Source organism: Myiozetetes cayanensis, unplaced genomic scaffold, assembly GCF_022539395.1.
Source record: "Myiozetetes cayanensis isolate MyiCay16 unplaced genomic scaffold, myiCay2020 scf12, whole genome shotgun sequence".
Lineage (NCBI taxonomy): Eukaryota > Metazoa > Chordata > Aves > Passeriformes > Tyrannidae > Myiozetetes > Myiozetetes cayanensis.
The window spans coordinates 18,155,990-18,180,350 of record NW_026086826.1 but is presented as its reverse complement, the minus strand read 5'-3'; the positions used below and the strand labels follow the sequence as shown (position 1 = coordinate 18,180,350).

The window sequence follows — 24,361 nt, the reverse complement described above, 5'->3', positions numbered from 1 at the left end:
CATAGGATCTGCAACCATTGTAATAGCCCCATACCTCTGATTTTCTGAATATTTTTTTTGAGAGAAAAAGCATTTTAAGTATTTGTACTGTCCTACTTTGTTGTTCCATACCTCCCCCTCCCCCCCAAGGCTTGGCTTTCCACCTTCTTAGCAATGAGTGTAAACTTTCATTTGACTAACTTGGATTGATGCACGATATTTCAAAATATGTGGTTGTGATGACTCTTTCTGCATTCTTATTCATACTTTCCCATATAATTTTTGGGGTTTTTTTTGGCACTTTCATTTGTTTCTTTTGACTCTGTATATATTACAGAATCTGAGGTCCCTATCTTACTGTAGCTGTTGCAATAAGGTATGAAATACCAGTCAGTGCTAAGCACAGTAAAGAATGCATATAAATGTAGTGGTCTTTTCACAGTTTTTTAACCTACAATGTTTAGTGGGTAAAGCAAAATCTGCACATGCAAGCAAAGCGAGGAATTCATTCAGTGCTTCTCATGGGCAGGCAAGTGTTCTGCCATCTCCAGGAAAGCAGGGCTCCATCATGCATGACAGTGACCTGGGAAGACAAACACCATCATAGAATCATTAAGGTTGGAAAAGACTTCCAAGATCATCAAGTCCAACCTTTGACTAAATACCACCATGTGCATTAAACCATATATAGTGAAGTGTAATGACTCCAAAGCTCCCTCCTCCTTCTTCCCCCAGCTTGATGTGCTGAGCATGACTCCATATGGTCTGGGATATCCCTTGGGTCAGTTGGGGCCAGCTGTTCCAACTCTGTCCCCTACCAACTCCTTGTGTACCCCCAACCTCCTCACTTGGGATCCTGACTCTGTGTAAGCACTGCTCAGCAATAGCTAAAACATCCTTGTGTTACCAACAATCTTTTCAACACAAATCCAAAACACAACCCCATAGCAACTGCTATAAGAAAATTAACTCTACCCCACACAAACCCAGCATTTTATGAAAGAACCTTATGCAAAACCCATGAGAAATAGCTAAAGCAGATTAGCTTCTGCAGAATTGCTTGGGAAAATTGTATCCTGTTGTGTTATTTTTTTTTAATATTGGGGCAACCACAGGGAACTGTAGTGCATGATGAACACAGGACAAAGAAGGAAAATGTTTTCTTTTGGCCTGTCTGAAAAATACTATTGTTGGAGAATAAAATGTGCCATGTAAGAGACGAGAGGTGGCATTTTGGGCTGAGCAAGCAAGTCTGCTACATGTAATTTGCTTTTATTCCACCACATAGGGCTGGACCATACTGTTTCAGGATGGTGTTTAAGCATTTTATTGTAACTTTAATTTTTGAAAAACTTTATTTTTAATAATTCTTCAACTATGCATGAAAAATAAGAGGTATCCTGTACGTTAGTACTCTAAAATATGTGTGGTTAATTCTTTAATGTCTTGGTCATTTGGTTTCTGAAAGAGCAGGGGGTTTTGGGTATGTGTTTTTCCTTATGCTCTTTGTTGAAGGTCAAGAACATAATCTGTTTCTTAAGAGTACAGTTCTACCTGCATTTTAAAGATTCTTCCTTTTTTCCCAGGTTATGAGCTCTGTAAATGTTAATTCTCAATATGAATCTGGTCTTTACCTGCATACTCTCATTTTATTTAATCTCTATGAGTCAAGGGAATATTTGCTTAAGCAGAGTAAAGAATCCCAAGGGAAAAGCAAGCAATGTTGAGATATGTGAAAGTAATGGGAGGGGAAGGGAGTACAGCATTTGGAATTTTTATTTTTTTTTAGTAGTCATTAATTATATTTTCACTATCAAGTGGAAATAGTATATTTATAAAAGAATTACACTGTAAATTAGATTATATTAAGAATACTGGAGAACTGGAGTATTCAACCATCAAGAATGTGTCCCAGACAGGATCTTAAACCTCTGTGAAGGCTCTCATGTAGTGCTTAGGCTCTCCAATAGGAAAAAGACAGGACTACAACCACATTAAAAAAGAAACACTGTTTAGATGAAGTGTGTCATATTCTAAGAGATGTGTATTATTCCCTGCTACAGACCCCTATATTGTATAGGGAATCAGTCTTACAAGTGTCCCTTCAGATGCAGAGGGACCAGTAGCTTGTTACCAAGTCCTCCCATTCATCTGCTCCTCAAGTTTAACATTTGTTTTAGGAAGAGAAAGAAAAATGTGAGAGAGGCAAAGGTTTTCCTTCCCTCCCCCCCCAAAGTTTTCTGTCTTTTAAAGCTGAGTCACAAGAGAAGGAGCATTATAAATAGTCCTGTCTAGTAACATCACCTCCATTCTCTGTGCCTTTATTATTTCCAGCTGTGCCTCTGGTTTCTTGCATATCTCTTGTAGCTTTTTATTCTTTTGAGTTCTTTGGTCTAACTATTCTTTGTGTTGCATGCTTGGGCCTTTCAGAATCTTTTCTTATCCTCCCTGTATCACTACTATCTGATGTGTTATCCACTGCCAAAACACGTGGTGTCTGCATCTGCTCTGACAACAGCAGGTTGAATGCAAGCAAGATACCATACCCTTATGTGAACATGAAGGCTGTGATAAATTTGCCACTTGAAATTTGTGCGTGAAACAGCATGAAAGGGAAGTTAGCAGAATGCCATCTCAGACTGAAACATCTTTCACCGCCCCAGTAAAATTGCAAACTAAAGTGTTAAATATGTTTAATAAGTAATTAACTTATGTATGATTACCTGTCTTTAAGGATTAAATGCGCCATACTGGGAAAAGTTTAAAAAATCAAAAATTATCTTCTTTCACTTCAGAATTTCCAGTTACATCGACAGTATTTCTGGTAATTAATAACAAAAAAACACACTTTCAATTTCAGAAAATAGCATGTGCATCAGTTTCCTGGTATCAATCCTGCATTAGCAATATATTCCTGTTTTAAGAGAAAACGTGATACTTGCTTTTGAGTTTATACATGCACTGATTTTAGTGCCTTATAATAACATACCTTTTAAAAAACCCTGAGAAGATTAACATGGTTATGCTAATTAGGCATTGATTACAGCCTGCCACAATTCTATTTAATGCTTTTTCTATTGATTTTTATTTGATTACCGACACTTAGGCTGGTTTTCTCTTGGAATTCTGCTATTTTTGATGTACTAATATCTGTATTTTTCTAAAAGCTTGTCTGGCCAATATGGCTGTATCACATAATGAAAAAAATTTTATAACAAATGTTCATGTATTATGAATGACATGCTGTCAAATGTTATGTAAATACCTGAGGACTCAATACACTTCCTGCAGATATTAGGAATATGTATGTATTTAAAAAAAAATACCTGTTTTTCCTTTGTGAACAGCTGGTCGGTTAGCAGTTTTAAGCTGCTTTTCCCCCCTGTTTGGAATAAGAACCCCTTGAGAATGAGTCATAGCAAATAGGAAGAAGGAATTTAGTAAGCAGATAATTGTGAAGATGGTGACAGGTTACAGATATGATCAAAAAATCTTTTTACTTGTTTAGCTTTTAAGAATTCTCTTAGATAAAACCCTTTGGCAAATGGCATCAGGTTTTTTTACGTTCTCAATATGAAGATAGTTTAAGGGGGCTTCCTGTATGGAATACAACTATTGGCCACTGAATAACATTAGAAAAAATGCAATATATGTAAGTTGTTTTGCCCTATAGCAGATGGGTTTTTAAGTCTGTGAGAGAAGATCAATGGAACCATTTAGCTTTTTGTGTTGTTTCAGTGTAGAAAGACAGTCTGTTCCAAATCAAGAGAGGAGTCTGCTAAGAATATTTAGGTTTCATTGGAATAAAGCACAGTATTATATAAGTTCACATCAAAAGAAGTAGATGTGCTATTCCAAATTCGTAACAATTGACTATTAGTCTGTTTTTAATATTTTTCTGTGGCATGTAATCCTGTTTAATTAGATTCTACTCTCTTTGTTGTTTCAAGATTCTGTAAACTGGAGTCTTATATACCAGCTGCTAAAGCAGGAGTTACTGTCTAAATGATATTCACAATGAGTATTTGGAAGGTTTACAATTATACCCTTGCTAATAAATTGTGCTATTTTCCCCAACAGTTTTAAGCACTAATCTTCAGAAGGCATTTTAAAATTAGCTAAAATTCTGTCAAGAGATTTACAAAAATTGTTAGCATGAAGATAATTATGTCACAGTCCTTGGACTCCATCTCTGATTGTGTGCATAAATCAGAAAATGTCAGCTGTGTTTTCCCTTAATAATTATCCTTGCAGCAATATATTATACTGTATATTACTATTATAATGTTGCTTTAGGTTTATAAAACACAAGTTAGTTATTTCTAAAGTTTTCTGCTGATGAAATAATTCACATTTCTAGAATAAGTGATTATTTGTGTTAACATTTTATATATATCAATGAGAAGATCAGTTTGGAAATCAGCTTTCTACAGTTTTTTACGCAGTTCCCTGAAGCAGTCAGCTTTTGTGTTACAACTTTGTTAAAGGAGATCACTTCTACAGTATGGCCATCATTTTCAAAAGAGCTAGCTAATGTGGTCAGCCTTATGGTATGTGTGGCACTTGAAGTTTTAAGGCATTTTTGGACCAAATTTTGAGAATCTTCTTATTGAATCTGTACAGGATGTAGGAACTTACAGTAGATTCTGTAGGTCCCAAACAGTTTTGGTAATCTGTTGTTGTAACCTACCTCCTTAAACATAACCAATTGAAGTAGCAGAGTAAGCTAGTAAATACTTCAGAATTTGAACCAAATGGTCTCATTTTTAGGATTCAGAAATTTAGGTATAAATAGATTTAATAAATTAATTTAGTAAATTAAATTTTGCTGCATAAACTATAGAAGGTTGTCACGGTCGAGGCGACATAGGATTCAGGATACCAGCTTTTTTTATTGCAACAGTACAGCTACCTTTATACAGTTCTGGGTGACACCTGTACACACAGCATTGGTTTACCACTTCATAACAACTTATGATTGGACACACAGCCACATGTCTTAACACAATAGGTTAACATTCCTAACAGGAAACCCACTCTGTGTCACTGTCCTACTGTTCGTGGTTAACCCTCTACCAGGTGTAAGAAGTTCCATCTTTGGTATTTCAGTTTACAGAGAGCCCAGAAGCAGCTGGGCTCCCCCACAGAAGGTAAAGACACAACATACTCCAGGAACTTTTTTCATTAATTATAAAGGAGAAAACTAAAGAAAAATTAATTGGTTTTGGCATTAGCAGTAATAGTAAATATGAACTGAATAGGTGAGAGCTGTTCTGTCTTTCAATTGCTGTACATTCCTTATGTTTAATACACAGAATGCTTGATGCTAGAAATGTGAGATTTACTCAGCCTTTCTAAGAAAATTTTCTATACCCCTGTGGAAATTATGAATTCCAAGAATTTGGCAATCCTACTCACCTTAAAAACCTCTCTCACAGAAGAGAGATGGTATTTTAAGTAAGGCTTTCAATTTGGCAGTGTATCAGCTAGGATAAGAGATTGATCTCAACTTCAGTGATGCAGGCTGCCTTAGGATAGGTCTTACACTGTTGTCAGTGCTGAAGATTTTGTTTCTCAACTATCTCAAAATGTGTGCAGAGACATTATCTATAATACTAATAAGTTTGAAAGTCTTATGTGAAGTATTTCAGGATAGAGTTAAAGTAGCAGGATATGGCTTAGTGTGATCCTGCTCTCGTTTGGGTGAATGGAAGATTTAAGGTTGATTCCAGTGGAAGTGGGGTTATATTTAGCCCTACTGTATCACAGAATCGGCAAGTTTGAGTTATGGTCTCCTCAGAACTCTGACTCTTATGTCTGTCACGGCAGAGCAGAGGCAGCAATGCTTTTGTGATTTAGGGAGATCCTCAGTGGTCACACCAGGCAATAGAATGTGGTTGGTTTCTGAGCTGCTTCTGCAAAGTTCTGCATTTGATCCAAGAGGCCAGATAAAGAATTGCTTTTCAAATAACCGAGTCAACAAAGAGGGCTTTTCCATCGAATGACTAAAGCATATACAAGAAAGCTAAGCTGATGAATGTGTAGAGATGGGTTTTAAAAATACAGTTTCACTTTTGCCAGAATCCAATGTTTTTATTTAAAACTAGAGGGATTCTTCATTTATATTTTCCAGTTACTTGAGCTAGATTGTTACTTCAGCCAATGTCAAAGTACTTGGACTTGGTAGTTTTTAACTTTACCTAGACTGTTAAAATATTACTATAAAGTTTGTCATAATGTTATTAATATTATCACTTACAATAACTGAAAATACGGATTTGTGAGCACAGTCTTTGCTCCCAAAGCTTGCAGTTTATTTTATTAACAAGAATAAATTGTAGCAGAAAAAAAAAGTCATATTTTTGTGGATATGGGAGGAAAAGCTTTTTGATTTGTTCATTAATCTTCCTTCTTCCTCATCTTCATACACTCATTATCTTTGTCTCATTTCTTCACAGATAGTTGTGAGTACCCAGTCTACATCTCCAGTTTTAACTGTCATGCAAAATCTCATGATAAATAAACCGTTTATTATATTTGTTTATTTATATATAAAATATCTTCCCCCACTCTTGCTTTTTGTTATGTTTAAAAAACGCAAAATATTTATGGTAGATTCCTTTAAGAAGCAGTATTTAGACTTTTGTGGCTTTTTTACATGTAATGGTAGTTTGGCTTATGATGATGATGTCCCTGATCGCAACTCTATGCTGATTTTTCCTACTGAACTTCTCAAAGGTGATATTTAATTTAGTATTGAAGTACTATAGATCTGCCAATAGTGATAACATGTAGAGTGCTATAGGGTTATTGAGTCAGAGTTAAAACTTCTGGACTTTATACCCACAAAAAATCACTTGGCAGTGAGCCACTAAAAGTAATTTTTCCATTGCTTATGTTTTGATTTTTTTTTGCTTTAGCTGCTGCCCAAAATGAAACAGCTTGGATTTTAATTTTTCATTATACTTAAATGTGTGAAGTACTATGGACCAAATCACGCTGCCCTGTGCAAGATGTTTATAAATATGAATTATTTGGCAGTGCGGATAATAGGATGATCTCAATTTTTGCTGCTGATTCAGTCCTTAAGAATGTAAAGCTCACCCTGGTCATGGCCTACCAAAGTTTCATCATTTCCAGACCTTCTTCGGAGTATTCTCATGCTTGCAATTTCATTCATATTGGTAGCCATTCTTATAAAATTATATGCTTTCAGACATCTACAAGCATAGCATGCGAGCTGGTACTCAGACACATGAAGTGCCATCTATACAGCTGTAGCTATGCTTATAGTTGGTATTTCAGACACCCTTTTCTCTTTCCTCTGAGAGGATCAAGCATACTTGAATGACTGGAAAAACAGTGGGTATGATCCACACTTGCTTACTCTCCTGTTCAGTCTGTATGTACTAACTGATGACATAGCCCTATGAGGTCGTCTTCCTTCATGAGTTTGCTTCTGGCTCAGTTTTTAGTTCAGTTTTTTCTAATAATTCTATGATTTGGTGTCCAGCAACTGTACCTTGCATGAGAGTTATTAGGCTGAAAGTAGCTGAGAAAGATAATGTCCAGAAACAGTTCTCAGAAATAGTAGGAGTAAGTTCATTTTCTTGTCAAATGAATGGGTACAACATCTATTATTGAAGTATTTTTTTTTATTTTGGTTTGTTTTTTTGTTTGTTCTGGGTTATCCAGTTTTGCACTGGGTGTATGGTTGAGGTGGAGTATTTGTGTGTCTAAGGCTACATAATCACAGCATTTTCTTTTGACATGGTGCTCCTGTGTTGCTCCTCAGCTGATTAACTGAAGTATGATCTGTACAGCCAGAGAAGAAATACAAACTGAATGTACCCATTTCAGCATTTTTCACATGGACAGGATCACTTATTTTAGCTTGTACAATATAGAGAAGATTCAGTGGTGTTTGATAAAAATCTGTGTGCTTTGTGATCTGTGTGATCGTCTGTCATTTCTACATGCCTTATACCACATGGTCAAGAGAAAGGAATCTGTCCTGAAGTGCTGGTGACACAGGATTGTTAAAACATGGAATTTCTTCTTTTGGCATGTGGAGCAATGTTTCCTTTGGCCTGTTTTCCTGGAGGATGGGAGGTCTAATTTTGCTTGCACAGATATTTTCAGCTTAGTACTAATGAATCAAGAATTCTTCATTAATTGGTATTGTTGATTTGGATTTCTTTTATGTATTTTGAATGAGTGACTTGCCTATGTGTGCTTGGAGCTGAAGGTCAATGTATGCTGATCTAAATAATGGAATACTTCATTGTAGAGCTTCCCTGTCTTTCTTGTGCAATCCCTTTGAGTTTTTGAGCAGGATTTTGCTATATAAAGGACAACTGATTGTAATATTAACAGATTAAAAGTATCACATTAACTGTGGGATAAGATTTACTGCTACATGTGTAGTGCATAGTTAGAAAAAGATGTCAAAAGATCAAAATATGTATAGCTTTGTTGATTTTTTTCTGTTCAGAAATGTACTTTTAAAGTATTAAAACTTTGTATTAAAAAGTCTGTAATCTTATTTAAAAATAATAGTAATTTAAGTGTTAATTGGAACAAGCTAAATTATCTTGCTAGGTCATTTGCAAGTGTCTAATAATTTCCTTCTCAGTAATGCTTTTGTAGCCTCAAATTGAATGTAATTATCAAAATAAAGAATCAATGCACAAAAGAAATAACAATAGGTAACTTTTATTGTATTTACTACAACTATTTTTAAGATGTGATCTTCAGAATTCCGATATTAAAAATGGTGAAAGCAATATGACCAAATAATAGTGCACATATTTTCTTTAAAGCTGCTGCATATAGAGCCTGACAATACTGTCTTCAAGGTTGTTAGCAATAGTAACTGTTATGCTTGCAACTTGTGTTTCTATTACACCCATATGGCAAAATTATGCCTCCCAGAGGTAACTTTCGGTATTGGAGAAAGTTGCTGTAGAGAACAGGGGTAACCTAAAAGCCTTCTGTATTGATGGATCCTCAAGAGAAAATAAAAATCTTATGGAAGATGCAAATGATGAGAGAATTCTTGTTTCACACTCACTTTGCACAGATAAAAATTTCTCTACTCCCCAGCATCTTCTGAATCAATTTTACTGTCTTTGTGGCAGGGGAAGGAAAGGATCTGGGATGTGAAGTAATGGAACCAGTCACACATTTAGTAATAATTTACAGAATATAGCAAAGTTTTGCTTCATTTATTGTAACAAAGTTGTTGGCTTCATATTATTTTTAGAAATAAAGAGCTCTATTATGGAAAAACATAAAAGTTGAGGTGTCTATAAACGATCAAGCTTTTCAGTTTCTGTTATGTTTTAAAAAACTGATTAAGTAGGAATTAAATATGACTGGTTTTTTTCCAACAGCACTGCCTGTTTTATTGGGACAACACTTATAACTTCCATTATAATTCTAAAATGCTCATTTAGGTTTCTGTTCTCATCTCTGTGTGTATAGTAGTGTTGTAGCCTCGCAGACAGATAAAGGAAACATTTTTTTTCGGAGAAGAAAAGAATAAAAAATCTATAAATTTTATTATAGAAGATTTATAGGATGATTTCCATGACAACCACATAATAATATTAATGTTTACTTTATTTCTGAGTTCTCAATGTCTTCTTAATGACTCCCATGTAATTAAATCAGAATGCATAATTTGACGTAACATAATATAAATCAGTTTTGTTTGCATATTGTTGAATACTGTTAATAAATGTACAATGAACTGTTTAAGAGCCTTACGTGGATGTGTCCATTTGTTGCAGAACTGTGAGAAACTGGAAAATAATTTTGATGACATCAAGCACACGACTCTTAGTGAGCGAGGAGCACTTCGAGAAGCAATGAGGTAAGTCTGGGTCACCATAGCAACAGTCACAGATGTGGTAAAGAAAGAGTCATTCTTCATTATTGGGGGAACAAATGAGTTCATTGCCACCATTCAGCTCTATTCTCTAAGGTATTAATTTGTCAGTGGAGAGGCTTCCCTTGAGGCTGTACTTTGGTTTTGAAGCTGCATAAATGTTAAGCCTGACTGCACAGTAAAAAATGTAAATGTTTAATTTGTTATTTAAAATGCTTAAGGGGTGCCTTGCTTTATATTTATACTAAATTGTGAGTGAATGAAAATATTGTTCATCTAAATTCTGTAAGTGTTAAAGCAGTTGTACAATGGTGTTTGAACAAACCTGTGTTTGCTTTAAATTGGATTTGATTTTTATATATGTAGTTCCTGTGTACTCTGATTTTATCATCAGATTTACATGATTTTGGTTTTGATAATAGAATGTTAAAATCTGTCTAGTCCTTTATATATTTTTCTTAATATCCTCATATAGTTGCACTTTACTTATTAGAGGAGGTTAAAATTAGTTAGTATATGAATCTTCTGCCATCCTTACCTGCACTTTAGAATATATGGGTACAGGACTCCAAAGAAACTTGCAAGCTATAGTGTCTGGAAAAGGGAATGATTACTGTGCTGAAAGGTGGTGGAGTTGAATACAGATTTCCTGAACTAACACACTGAATAATCAGGAAGATGTTATTTATAGTATTATCTGTGAATCAGAAAATTATAGTAACCTATACTTTTAAAGGTTTTGAAATTGGATAATAAAATGTAATGATGCAAATGCAGTGCTTCATTTCACTTGCCTGATATCAGAGTAAATTCTTACACTCACACTAGTGCAGTAAAAAGTAAAAACAACAGCAAACCCCCATGAGAATCTTCTTGAAAAACTAAATACACCTATATGCTTTGACTATGTTTCATAATCCCTTTAAATTTATGGACACGTGTGAATGATTTGATTTTCATGACTGATTTATGTTCATGATGCTCTTCTCTAATGTGCCCTGAGTGTTTGTAAAGGTATTCTGACTTGAAATGCAACCTACCACTTCTGAAGCTGCTCTCATTACCTACCAATGAACATTTCAACTACCAGTGTTGCAAATAACTGTAAAAATAGTGGTATTCACCTTTCTAATAGTGATTTTTGCTTTATGTTTGCTTTGTTTCATATGTTTAGGATTTTCTCCCTATGTGGTCAGTCACCTGTGTATATAAATCTTTTGTGTAGTGGTAGTAAATGGAAAGTGATTTAAAATAAAGATTTGCGGAACTTTTAGCATGTGAAGCCACTTTTAGTTTTTCCAGCAATTCAGATTCCAAAAAAGGTTGTTGCTGTCCTGGAGCAGCATTCAGGTTTGTGACGTTTTGCAATACATGGCCCATCAGAGATAATATTTTAAAAACTTAGGACCTGACAGCTCTTTGATGATCAACACTGAATAGCAGAGGGAGCTTTGGCATTTCAAAGGTCGTGTTTCTGTTTCAAAGACTGTTTGGAAAATTCTTGGGATTCTTTGCTACTCATCCAATAAAAAGCACTTTACTATCTCATAAATTTGTATCCTGGCTATTTCTGGTAGTGTGTAAGCCATTGTGAGGAACAGTTATTGATTGTGAAGTGTGAGAGATGCTGTGCAATGCTGGAATTCTCTTAATTGCAGTCAATATTATGTGTTTGGTTGTTTTCTTAGTTGTTTGTTTGGTTTTTTTGGATAAAGAAAATACCTAACTTACTAAATTAATACTGTTATAAAGTATGGCTTTACAACATACTAGAGTGACACATGAAAGGTGGTTAAAAGGTTATTTAGAGAGGTATATGCACGTAGGTGTGCATTTTTTTTTTTAATACGTGTGAAAGACAATTTTTGCTTCAGGCTGTACAGTTCTTTCAACTGCCACATAGTCACCCCATTTACTGTGTGGCTGTATTTTTCTGCTTGGATCTCAAGATTATCTGTAGCATATGTAATTCAAATGGTACATTTTTATAGATTAAAGTTCACTTTGCTTTCCCATAACGACAGTGGACATTGGTCCAGGTGTGGGAGGACATAGATCTGCTGAGCTCACTATGAGGTACCTGCCTCCTCTTGGTAAGGGACACATGTGGAGAGGGTTGCACATTGCACAAAAACACTAAAATCATGTGGGCATGAAAATAACCACAACAAAAAATCCTAGTTGGATAGCTAAGTGGATATATGCGGATCTCAGATGAGCCTTAAGTTGAATGGGCAGTCTGCCCAAATCCTCTCTGATTTCCCAGAGTGGTACTGCTGGTCTGCCAGATGAGAAATACAATGAACGTTTTTCCCCAGTGCTCCTGTTTGGAACGAGACCTCCCATTTTAACTTCATCTTTGAGAAAAATGGTCTATTTAATATGGGTTTCAGTACACTTCTAGGCTAAGAGTATCACTGTGCTCTGCATAAACAAACACTAATATCCAAGAAAGGTCTTGTTCTCTTTCCAGCTCTTCAGTATTCAAATTAAGGATTACATGAAAATTATCTTTCTTGTTTATGTATATAGATGTATGCCAAATAAACTTTCTGAAGGGTTTTAAAATGATCATATAAAGCCTATGAACTTTCTCTAGTTGTACTTTACATGTTATTTTAGATTTTGAATGAGATAATGAACTGATAGTAGTTTGGCACTATTCGGTATATAGAGTGGTATTGTAAGAATATGATTTACTTGTGATTGCACATAAAATCATAAAGCATTCAATTCAGTTAATGTTTTGCTTATTTTGTTAAAATACTCCAAATGTTTTATTTATGACTATATTTTAATGCAACTGCAAAGCTGAAGTAAACAGTAAAGATACGTTAGTGTTCTGAATTGGGGTTTATAAATGGACAGACTATTGCTTTACATAGCCTGAATGTATATATGATAAATTATTTGGGTATTTTATGTAGTACCTTGGCAGAAAAATAGCATAGCTATATACCTATAATGTCAAGTTGCGTAAGTAAGAGAACATTGAGCTGTTGTTAAACAAGGCTCAATTTGTTTTTAATATATAATCACTGTGAAAAATCTGAATCCCAATCCTCAGTAAAGCTTCATCTAGAAATTTAAAGGAGCTTTTAGACTGGTTTGTCTGCTCTGAGGAGATAAGTGTTTGAGGAGGAGGAAATGGTGTAGCTAACTGTATGCTGACACTGGTAGTCTTTTCATATGTGGCAAAACCAGAATGTGGACTGCTGCAGTAACCATTCCTCTGGATAAGTAGGGTAAAGTAGCCTCGAGGAACCTTCAAACCAAAGAAAGAAAGAAACAAAAAGTGACACTCTCCCTCCCCCTCATATTATAAAGTAACTTCTAGTAGAAATGTGGCAGAAATCCAATCCCGATTGTTAATATCAAATTAGATGACGGTAAGGTTTAACAAATTACTGGGTTTAAAAAGGCGAAGGAAAAATTTTAGAAAGCAACAGGCAGGCAGGAAATTTTATTTTCTGCTGAATCTGTTCACTCTGTGTACAGGCATCCATTGTTGTTAGCAAGAGAGAGAATCAGACTTGATGGAATTGGGAGGGAACTGTTATAGATGATCTAGACCAGTGGTCCCCACATTTTTTTGATTGTGTACTAGCAAAATATTTTTGAGCATACACTCCCAATATGTGTATGTTATACATGTACCACTGTACTAATATTTTATTTGCATTATGAAACACACTCGAGAATAGAAATTCAAAACCAAATGATGAGATAAAGATGAAATAACAACCTTTTTTTTTTAATATTTGTTAATTGTACAGAAAGTATTTTCTTTGCACATTGATGTGGATTGCCTTGCACACACTCTGCTTTGGAGATCATTTATCTGGACCATCTTTCCTGCTCAGAGCAGAGTCATGTAGAGCAAGTTGCTCAGGGCTGCATCCAAACAAGTTTTTATATCTCCAAGGATGGACTCTTCACAGGGTCTCTAGCAAAACATCTGCACAGTAAACAACAGAAAAACTCAAACAGAAAACCCTAACAGCAACAAGACCCTCCCTTTTTTTTTTCTCTAAACTGTAATTCCTTGTGTTTCAGGTTGTGCCTGTTGTTTCTTACCCTTTCATGGGGCACCACTAAGAAGAATTTACCTCTGTTGTCTTTTTTCCCCTCCCATAAGGTACTTACACATTTTGATAAGATTCCCCCCGACCCCTCTCTACTTGAGGCTAAACGTCCCCAGCTCTCTCAGCCTCTCCTTGTATGATAGAACTCCAATCTGTTTTCCTAGTCCTGGGAAATCCAGCACAGGACACAGCACTCCAGGTCTGTCTCACCAGGACTGGGCAGCAGAGAAGAATCTCCCCCCTCAACCTATAGATAATGCTCTACCTGACATGGCCCAGGGTGCTGCTGACCTTTCCTGCTCAGCTTGTCTTCCAGGACCTCAGGGCATTTTCTTCGAAGCTGCTTTCCAGCATGTACTGGTGCCTGGTTGTTCCTCTGCAGGGGCAGGATTTCACTTGTCTTTCCCCCACCCCGCCTTCTCTTCCCATGTGGTGTCTGTAGGCCCATTCCTCCAACCTGTCAAGGTCCCTCTGAACAGCAGCCCAACACTTCGGAGCGTCACCACTCCAGTAAATGATAGATTGCTTTTGAACACTGTAGTAGTAATATGTTTTAGATCTGTGTCCAGTGTACATTTTATGAACCTGGTGACAGATGAAGCCATAGTGTTTCAAACAGAAACATCTTATGAATCTAGTGTTGCAGTTACTTACTTATCAACTGAGTTGGTAAGGGACCAAGGTAGCTCATTACAGTGAGAAGTGAGACTGGTGAGATATTAGTACGTAAATGGATCCTACTTGTAGGTATGTGTATACACTCTACTTGTGAACATTGACTGAGTTAGGAGGAGAGAAAGCTTTGGAAGTGAAAATTAAAGCTGAATATTTTTGTATAGTCTTAATAAAGGAAAATATAAACATATTTATTTGTACTTTGAAATGGGAAAGGAAAGAGAAAGTTTGCTTGTCTGTTTGAATCAGTATAAAAGATACCAAAGTTCCTTTAGAATTTTCTTTTGCGTTCGTATATTTGCATATAGTTTTGGATAATATGAAAAAGGGAGTGAGGCTTCAACTGTGATTTACAGTTTGATAGAAACAGTTTCTGTTGATGATGATATTCACTGTTGTCTTGACAACTGTGTAAGCTGGGGTTAGTAATAATCAGGCTTCTTTTAATATGGTCTAGACTCTCAGATGTATTTGACAAATAGTTTCTATGACTGGGCAAAACCCAAGAAAATTGTACTGTAAGAAGTTCCATGATTTCACAAATGTTCATTAGTTTGCAGAGTAAAAGCTAAGAATTTAAAAATGTAAATGAAACAAGTCTGCAGTGGAAACTACAAAATACTTAGTAATTGACTAAGAGCTTTAGCCTGAGATGTGGCAACTTCATATTCTGGTGCAGAGCCAGGCAACTTGGTTTTCCCATTTTAAAAAGTATCCTGGAGATGTAGAGTTAGAGAAACACAGACATGAACTATAAGGAAATAAGCAGAATGAAAAAGATCATGTTAAATGTATTTCTGCTTTCCTATATTGTTCTAAAATTGTTCCAAGAGAAGGGTCCAACATCAGATAAGTTGAAAGGGAAGGTAAATGAAGAGAAGTAAAGGCTTCTGGTTTCCTGGTTCATGTCTCAAAGATCATCTATTCAAAGAAGTTTTTCACATTCTGTGGAGTTGTAAATCTTTCGAGTGAATTTCCATATTCCAAAGTTCTGGACTTCAGTAAAGCTTTTGATACTGTCTCCAAGAGCATTTTCCTGGAGAATCTGGCAGCCCATGGCTTGAGCAGGTGCTGTCTTCACTGGGTCAAAAACTAGCTGGATGGCTGGCCTTAGAGAGTGGTGGTGAATGGTGCTACATCCAGTTGGTGGCTGGTCACTAGTTCTGTCCCCCAGGGCTTAGTGCTGGGGCCAGTCCTGTTTAATGTCTTTATCAATGATTTGTTCGAGGGCATGGAGTGCACACCCAGTAATTTTGCAGAAGATCCCAAGTTGGATGAGAGTGTTGATCTGCAGGAAGGCTCTGCAGAGGGATCTGAACAGGCTGGATTGATGGGCCAAGGCCAGTGGTATGAGGGTCAATAAAGTGAAGTGCCAGATCACACACTTCCATCACAACAACCCCAGGCAGCGCTACAGGCTTGGGGAAGGGTGGCTGAAAAGCTGCCTAGTGGAAGAGGACCTGGGGCTGACAGTGGCTGAATATGAGCCAGTGTGTGCCCAGGTGGCTGAGAAGGCCAATGGCATCCTGGATTATATCAAGAATAATGTGACCAGCAGGACCAGAGCAGTAATTTTTCCCCTGTACTTGGCACTGGTGAGGCCACACCTTGAGTCCTGTGTCCAGTTCTGGACCACGCACTTCAAGAAGGACATTGAGGTGCTGGAGCATATCCAGAGAAGGGTAACAGATCTGGGGAAGGGTCTGGAGAATAAGTCCTATGAGCAGCAGTTGAGGAAGCTGGGGTTAAGTTCAGAGAAAAGAAGGCTCTATTTCTTTGAAAGTAGCCACTAGCCTTGTGATTAGTGTACTTATTTGGGACTGAGGGAGTAAGTTAAAATTTCTTTTTTACTTTCTTCGATATTTACATTTTTTTTCCAGTGCAATCATTTGAATGCTGCTTGGGGCATGTTTTTTTTTGGAAATTAAATATGACTGCTTCATATACTTTTAAGAAAAATGCTGTACTGCTTCCAAAGTGCAACAACACTTTGCTTCTTGGGTGACCAGCTTGTGTTCCTCTGATGTATCTATCTCACCACCAACGAACAAACACCCCCTGCCACAGAGGACATACTAATTAGCTACATCACTTTGATATGGAGGGTTATTGATTTAGATCCTTATTTAGACTGTATTTGGCTTAGAGATATTTTCTAAAAAACACAAAAACCAAACCTGCAGAGACTTCTCAGACTGGAAATGAAAACCCTCACAAAACTGTGGAATTTAGAGAATGAACCATGCTCCCCTTAGAATTTGTTTTCTAGATATGTATCTTGACAATTTTATAAATTTACCATGTTAATAATAGTATATGGAGATGAGGAAATGCTGCAGAATGCTAGTGTTGCTAGTTGCATTTGGTGTGGCATAGGTATGCATGAAGAATATTAGAAACACTTGAGAACTTTTAGTAGTACTTCTATGGTAAAGACCTAAGTGGCTAATATAAATGAGTTTAATTTTGAGTGCCATTTTGAAAGCAGAACTTCACTATCATCTGTAGTATACATTACAGATCAAACAGATTGCCAGCATCACTTGGGTTGGTCAAACATGAGCCACATACCTTTACAGTGCAAGAAAGTCCTGTATAAGGATAGCTGTGACTGAACAAGCTGCTCAGGTGCTAGAAGCTGTTTAGTGGCATTTAGAAGGCACTGTTAAAGCTGTGTTCATGCAATTTTACCATGCTCTTTGTTGGTTAACTGGTCACCTGCTAGCCCACCCTCTGGGGGCCCAACAGTGTTTGGGATCTGGCCACAGTGGAATATTTTCTATCTGCAGATGGATACTCTGCAGAGCTGTAACACCAAGCATGTATAAGAGTTCGTGACATTGATATAATTATTTTTGTGATAATTATTAGAACTTGTGTTGTCTTTCTGTGTCCTTTATATGGAGAATTAAAGAACTTCATATTTCATTTTGCAATTAAAAAAAAGTTCTGATACATGACAGGTCCATTATTTCAAGTCTCAAGTATAACTGACACTGAAAATTTTGTTGAACTAGTGATAATGCTTATCTTCTGCAGTATAGAATGTAAAGGCATTGCCTTGTGTATTTTTTTAAGTAAAAATCAAGAAAATTATAAAGTGACTCATTTTGAGCTTGATTGTGAGGTGGACTGTTCTGTTGAATATCAGCTTCATTATACCTTGACCAGAAATTTTAAGACTGAAAGACATTTCCAAGTTTGTCAGCTGATTGCTGCATGTACGTTGTTCAAAGTACTGTATAAAATTTCTCATTTTTAATTTAGGAATTTTAATTTTTTTGGTCCAATGATAGATCAAGATAAGTTAGATTGTTTTCCTTTGAATGTTCTTTTAGTCACTTAGCTAAGATAAACTTCATACAACTATAAATAAACTAATTTTATAAACTAAACACAACTTTAACTGACCTAAAATAGCGTATTGATGATGTTCCTGACTGGCAAATGTGAAAGGATGTTGAAATTTTTCGCTATTCCAATTGGTAATGTAGATTTGCAGTTACTTTGTATCAGACGATTGAATTATGCCTTGTAGTGTATATAACCAATCCACGGATATAGAACAAAAGCACTGTTAGCAAAATAGAAAGCAGTATAGTAAAATAGCAAAATAAATAATATTCATGGGTTTGGAAACTGCATTACAATTACTATTTTTGTTGACATCCTGAAATGTGTTTTAGGGAAGATCTTACATCAACATTTTTGATAAAATCTTATTTTTTTATAAGCTTTCGTGTATGTATTACTGTCACTGAATGATACTTCAGATCTGGTCTGAGTATGGCAAACACATTGTTCCTGTATTTGTGTGTACCATTCTCAAGAAATATTTCAGAAGGGAGAAGAGAAAAAAACCCCCACTTTTCTGTCACTTCAAGCGAAGAGCCTGTTTTTGGTTTTGAACCATTTAGTTCTATGATTTAAAGAAAAGAATTGGATAACAGTCAAAATTTTGCTTTTTAGCAAACTGCAGGAGATGTTGTCTGATGTTGGTGGTGAAAGAGATTTTGAAAACCACTGTGGCAGATGGCTTACCACAAAGACTCCAAAGGTGTCATGCAGGGGGTGCGGCATCGTACCTTTCAGTGACTAACAGCCACTCGTCTGCAAACTGTTAGAGTAGAAAATTGCACTACAGAATCTTGAGTTCACTCCATGGGTTCCCACTTCATTACTTTTAAAATGCAAGGTTTTAAAATATTTCTGAAATTTGTTCTTTACTACCATTAACAGTCAGGAAAAAATGGTCTGAATCACCATTGAGGCAGTGTATACAGTAAGGACTACCTTAGCTTTATCAGCCTATACACTCTGAATGTTTTGATTCATTATATTAAAAAAAAAAAGAAAATAGAGTTCAGATATGAGTGAAGGAAATTTGCTGGTGGTTTTGCCATGAGTAATGGTTTTCTCTAGATTATTGATATTCAATTTTATGTTTCAGGGCTTTGGATGGTTTAGTTAGAAGGCGTATTATGTGATTTTAAACCATAACAAAAGTCTGGGAGGTACCCAGAAGCTGGGTGTGTTGCAGCTTTTGCAAAGGAGTCAGATGCTTTAATTGAAGCTGTTGAAGCTCATGCTGTTTTAAGTCATTAATTTAATCCTTAGCCAGCCTATTGAGAGTACCACATACCACATATATTTAACAAATCCTATTTCCTACAGGAACTTCTGTTTTGTGTACATTCAGAAACCAGTCTGTCTTTACAAATGCTGTTTTAAAGATATCTGCACTTCTTTCTTTTTAGACATTTACTATAGTTCTCAACAGCCTGAAAAAGCATAGTCTTTTTTTCCTCTTTTGTGGTATCCTTGGACTTTCTATTGCCAGGGGCTTCTTTGAGTACATTCTCTTTGGAGTTCAAGATACAAAATAAAGCTAAGGGTTTGAGGTAAAAATACAGTGTTCATTCAAAACTGCATTGTTAGTTAGTGTGTCTTTGCATTGTATATTCATTGTGGCCAGGTCATTATTATCTTTTCTGATTAAGGTGTGTTGTATTGATTTTGGGTGGGCTAGAGTTAGTATTCTTCACAGTAGCTGCTACGGGGCTGTGTTTTGGATTTGTGCCAGAAACAGTGTTGATAACCCAAGGATGCTTTAGCTATTGCTGAGCAGTGCTTACACAGAGTCAAGGCCTTTTCTGTTCCTCAACTCATCTCACCCCATCAGTGAGTTGGGAGGTGACGCAACCAGGACAGCTGACCCAAGGGATATCCCACACCATATGGCATCACACTCAGCATATAAAGCTGGGCGAAGAAGAAGGGTGGGAGTGACATTCAGAGTTACTGTGTTTTGTCTTCCCAAAACACCAGCCTGCCAATGGGTAGTGACTGAATTCTTTGTGTTGCTTTGCTTGCATGAGCAGCTTTTGCTACTTTACCTACTAAACTGTCTTCAGCTCAACCTGTGAGTTTTCTTGTTTTTACTCTTACCATTCTCTCCGTTATTCCACTGGGAGGCTGTCAATGAGTGGCTTGATGAGGCTTAAGTTGCTGGCTGGGGTTAAACCATAACATGTGATTAGAACCCCTTGGCCTCATGGTTGCAGTAACATAAACAGGTGATGTCTCCTGAGTGCATCTTTCAGCCTGCACTGAGAGGCAGCCGCACTATTAGCAGCATTTGACATAACTTCTCTTTTTTGTGTAGTTAGGCAAGCATAAATGGCTCCTATGTAGAGTCATAGGTTTAGTCATGGCCTGCCTTTAAGGTGCCTCTGTGTCATCCTCCCTTACTCAGTTAACACTTAGGCAGAGGCTGCAGGGCAGTGCATGCCCGGGCAGGGGGGACGTGCTGCTGCTGCGAGTCCTGCTCACCTGCAGGTGAGCCCTTCTGTGCTGTCCCTGGGAGAGCTGGCACAGGAGCTGTGAACACAAAAGTTGTGGGAATGTGGGTGTCCATGTTGGTTGCTCAAACCTATAGGACTAGGTGAGAAGTAGGCTAAAATAAGCATTTTCCAGGAAGGGTTATGTTGGTCTTAATGCCAACTGGTTTGCTGTAGAGACCCCCTGCTGCCAAACCACACTGCTCATATAGACACAGTCATTTATTCTGCAATAGCAGAAGAGATGCAGCTGTTCCAAGGACAAATCCTTCTGTGGCCAAAATCGTGGAGAAAGGCTGGTTAACACCTCAGAGGAGAGAGAACCACTCTTCAGCTAGTTGCAGTTGAAATCCCTGATTTTTGTTTTCTAATACAGGATGTTGTTTAACCAGCAGGGACTATACAGCATAAATTTCTTTTATCTCATTCCTCATTGAATTAGATGTGTTTTAGTAGGTGTAAAACTGACTCCCTGTACTCCCTGCTTCTTTGATCAGTTTTTATTCTCCTATTCTGCTTAGGTGCACTGGATGAATGAAGACTTTACCTCTAATTTGGAAGGGCCTGCGTAATCTTTTTGTTATTGGCATTGCTAAACATTCTCTCTCCTGCTACTGTAACAATGTCATAACATACAAAATTTATTTTGTCTTAAAACTATAACTACTTTGAAATGCAACTTCTCTCAATATTTTCTTTTCTATTATACTCATTTAATTCTGGATGTAAAAGGAAAATTCATTGCTTTTGTGCTGGGAGTGCGAAGCCACAAGTTGATAATGGTAACTCAATGCTTGTGATATAAAGTGCTGTTCCTGTAGTGTGGTCCAATTACACAATAGTAAAGCAGGAATGTAACACAGCGATGCTGCTTTCCTATTTGTTTCAGTAAGTTTAGCACAGCGGGAAATGTGGCATTCTGCCAAGGTAATGCGTCAAGCTTACAGTTGGATGGAAGTGCAATGGAAATTATTCTAAGACTTTGCATGCTACCTAATAACTCTGGCTGAATGTATGCGACAATTGTCTTATGGAATGTATTTGATGTAGTTTCATTACAAGGATTTTATATTTTAGTTTTGAGACATTATGATATTTTAGAGATATTTGGAAAGTTTCTCTGTAGGTGCTACATTTACAGCATTGCAGCTTTAGTAATCAAATACAATTCCTGTATGGTTAGAGATCATGTACACTCTTTTTCAGAAATCCTGCTGTACCTTATGAAATCAGAAAGAACTGCTACATTAATTTCATCAAATTTGGTACACTGTTCTTCCGAAAAGGTCCTATTTTTGGAGGAAAAATATGTCTAAAATAAAATCTTAACTGAAAATCTATGTATAATACATGGAATGTTTCCTTTCTTTCTGAAGCCTAGAGAGTAATAATCTATCAGCCGTTTGGCAGCTGGCAGAAACCAGAAATGTCAAGGCATCTTTTTTGCTAGTCATTTTACATTAGAGACCTCGGAGTTGGGTAGAAATCAGCTAGAATTTTTGCAATTGGTCTCATTTTTGACTAGTTTTCACATGGCTTTAAAGCCATTCCTCAAGTAAACAGGCATCACTTTTGTACTGTGGCAGTCAACCCACCACAACTGTCTTAAACATACATTGATACTCTTTGCAACTTTAAATAGTCTTCAGCAAAATATAGTCCATTTAAAATAACATGGAAGTGGCTTTATAAACTGCTCCATGGTATATCTCTGCATGTTTCAAATGTGGTGAGGAACAGCCATTGTTTATGGAGTATTAGCAAATAGTTCACAGTTAAGGAGTTAATCTTTAGCCTCATTAGCAGTCTCTGTACAGAGGTTATTGGTGCATGCTAAAAACAATGTTGGGTTTTCATTTTGTGAACCACAGAGAGCTCAGAGTACATCAGTTACTTTCAAGCAGGTTATTGAATGCTATCATAGGTAAAAATACCAGCTGTATTGCACCTGTTTTGATTTTATGATTATAAAGGTAAAATTCCCCCATATCAGGCTGGTGGTTTGTTGTGGTGTGGTTTTTTTAGTTGTTTGTTTTGGGTTTTTTTTTATCTCTACTTTTCATTTTTCAATCAGAAATCTAAAAAGAGTATCTGACACCTCTTGGTCGCAGACATTTTCTCTGTGGTAATAAGTTTGGGCTTACAGAAAAGGTAATAATTGCTACTAATGTTTAAAGCTTTCCAAAGATCTTTAGTTACATATGTACATACACCTCTCTTGAGGCATTTCTGAATGCCTTTGGCAGCACTGATCCAGCAAATGGAATGCTGGTTGTCACTGGCATTAGTTGTTCCAGTAGGTGTGTTTGTTCCAACTGGCTGGAGTTGTTTCAATACCGACACCTCAAGAGTGTATAAAAGAAAACAAAGAACAGAGGAGATGCACAGGGGTTAAAAAGCCAAGCGTCAAGCTTTGCCCTTGCTTCTTTTCAGGCAGAAGTAGTGTCAGGTGTGTGTGTGGGGAAAAAAAAGCCTCTGACATCAAGACTCTGCACAGGTCCAGCAAAGCAAAGAAAACTGCAGACAATTATTAATGGGACTGAAAAATCATTACCGATATCCCATAGTAATTCCTGCTAGCACCAAGAGCATGAACAAATTCTCCATGTGGTGAGCTTCCTGACTGCAAATGTGTGTTGTGTATGTTGTCAGCATTTAAGGGTCCTTGTGCATGAGAATTGGCTCATGCAGTGAGGAGTGAAAGAAGAGAGTGTGTTGAGTGGACGAGGGTACATGCTGATTTGGCAAAGGTTATAGGGATGAATTCCTGGGTCAATAGTGATAATGATCAGAGTGCCTTTCTGATGAATAATTGAGTATGGGGTGGTCAAAATTTTCCTCTCAGCAGTGACATAATTTGGAATAGTATGTGCCAATATTTAATGAACACACATTTGGGACTGTCCAAACTGTCTTTGGGCTCTTATAGCTGCTTTCAGAGCTCTGAAGTCTCTTTTTTTAGACTGTAAAAAAACAACCAACCCCCCCCCCCAAAAAAAAAAAAACCAAAAAAAACCACAAACCAAAACAACAACCAAGAAAACTAAACCACCCCATTTGAACATCACCTGTCAGGAGTTTTGGGGACAGCAATCACAAAAAGAGGATCAGTCAGAGATAAAGGTCTAAACCACAGAGTGACAAAACATGCTTGTCCCTGGATATCCTGGATCAGAGTATCTGCTCAACACCTTGGTTTGCTTTGATGACTAGTGCTGACACTGAACTGGTGCTGCTTCGGTAACAAAACTCCAGCTGAACCACTGAGTCAGTACATGTAACATGCTGTGATTTTGTTTTCACCTATTCCCTTACAGACAAACATACAGCAAGAGAACGTTACAGTGTGTCTTTCTAACACTCTGCAAACAGGCCTGAATTAGAAGTAAAAGAAAAATTTTGTGAAAATAAATAGCATTTTTCTTTAATCCAAAGCCTCATACCCTACTGCTGTACAAAGCAGAATGACTGGAAAGTTTAAACTTGGTCTTTTGTTTATTGTTACCAATCAGTCATAAGGTCCCTCATTAAATGGCATGATTTAATATTTTCCAGACCTTCAATTATTGTGGCACTGAGTTTTCACCAGTAAATTTGTAATTATCTCCCTGCACTATATGGCAGTGTGTTGTCTTATATAGTCAGTGTGGAACTCCTTTTTGACAATAGTAGTATTCCAAAATAACATTGAGAGTTTGGGAAGTGAAAGAACTGTATCTCTCAGATGAAGTCAGAACTATTTTTGAAAATATTTTTGAAAATATAACCCACACTACTGTTGTTGTCCTAAATACATCTTAGTGCTGTGTATTTTCTTTTATATTTAAAAATACCATTTGATGATTAAAATAGGAAATTGTGAGAAGGAAAAGGAAACTTTCAGCTTCTTT

General features: G+C 36.8%; 1 protein-coding gene across 1 annotated transcript in view; it reads left to right on the top strand.

The window, feature by feature from the left end:
* DPYD (dihydropyrimidine dehydrogenase) overlaps positions 1 to 24,361 on the top strand; it is a 334,066-nt gene that overhangs the window by 36,002 nt on the left and 273,703 nt on the right. The window contains exon 3 of the mRNA XM_050307196.1: positions 9,774 to 9,856. Within this exon, the coding sequence (XP_050163153.1) occupies positions 9,774 to 9,856 (83 nt within the window). The remainder of the gene's footprint in view (positions 1 to 9,773; positions 9,857 to 24,361) is intronic.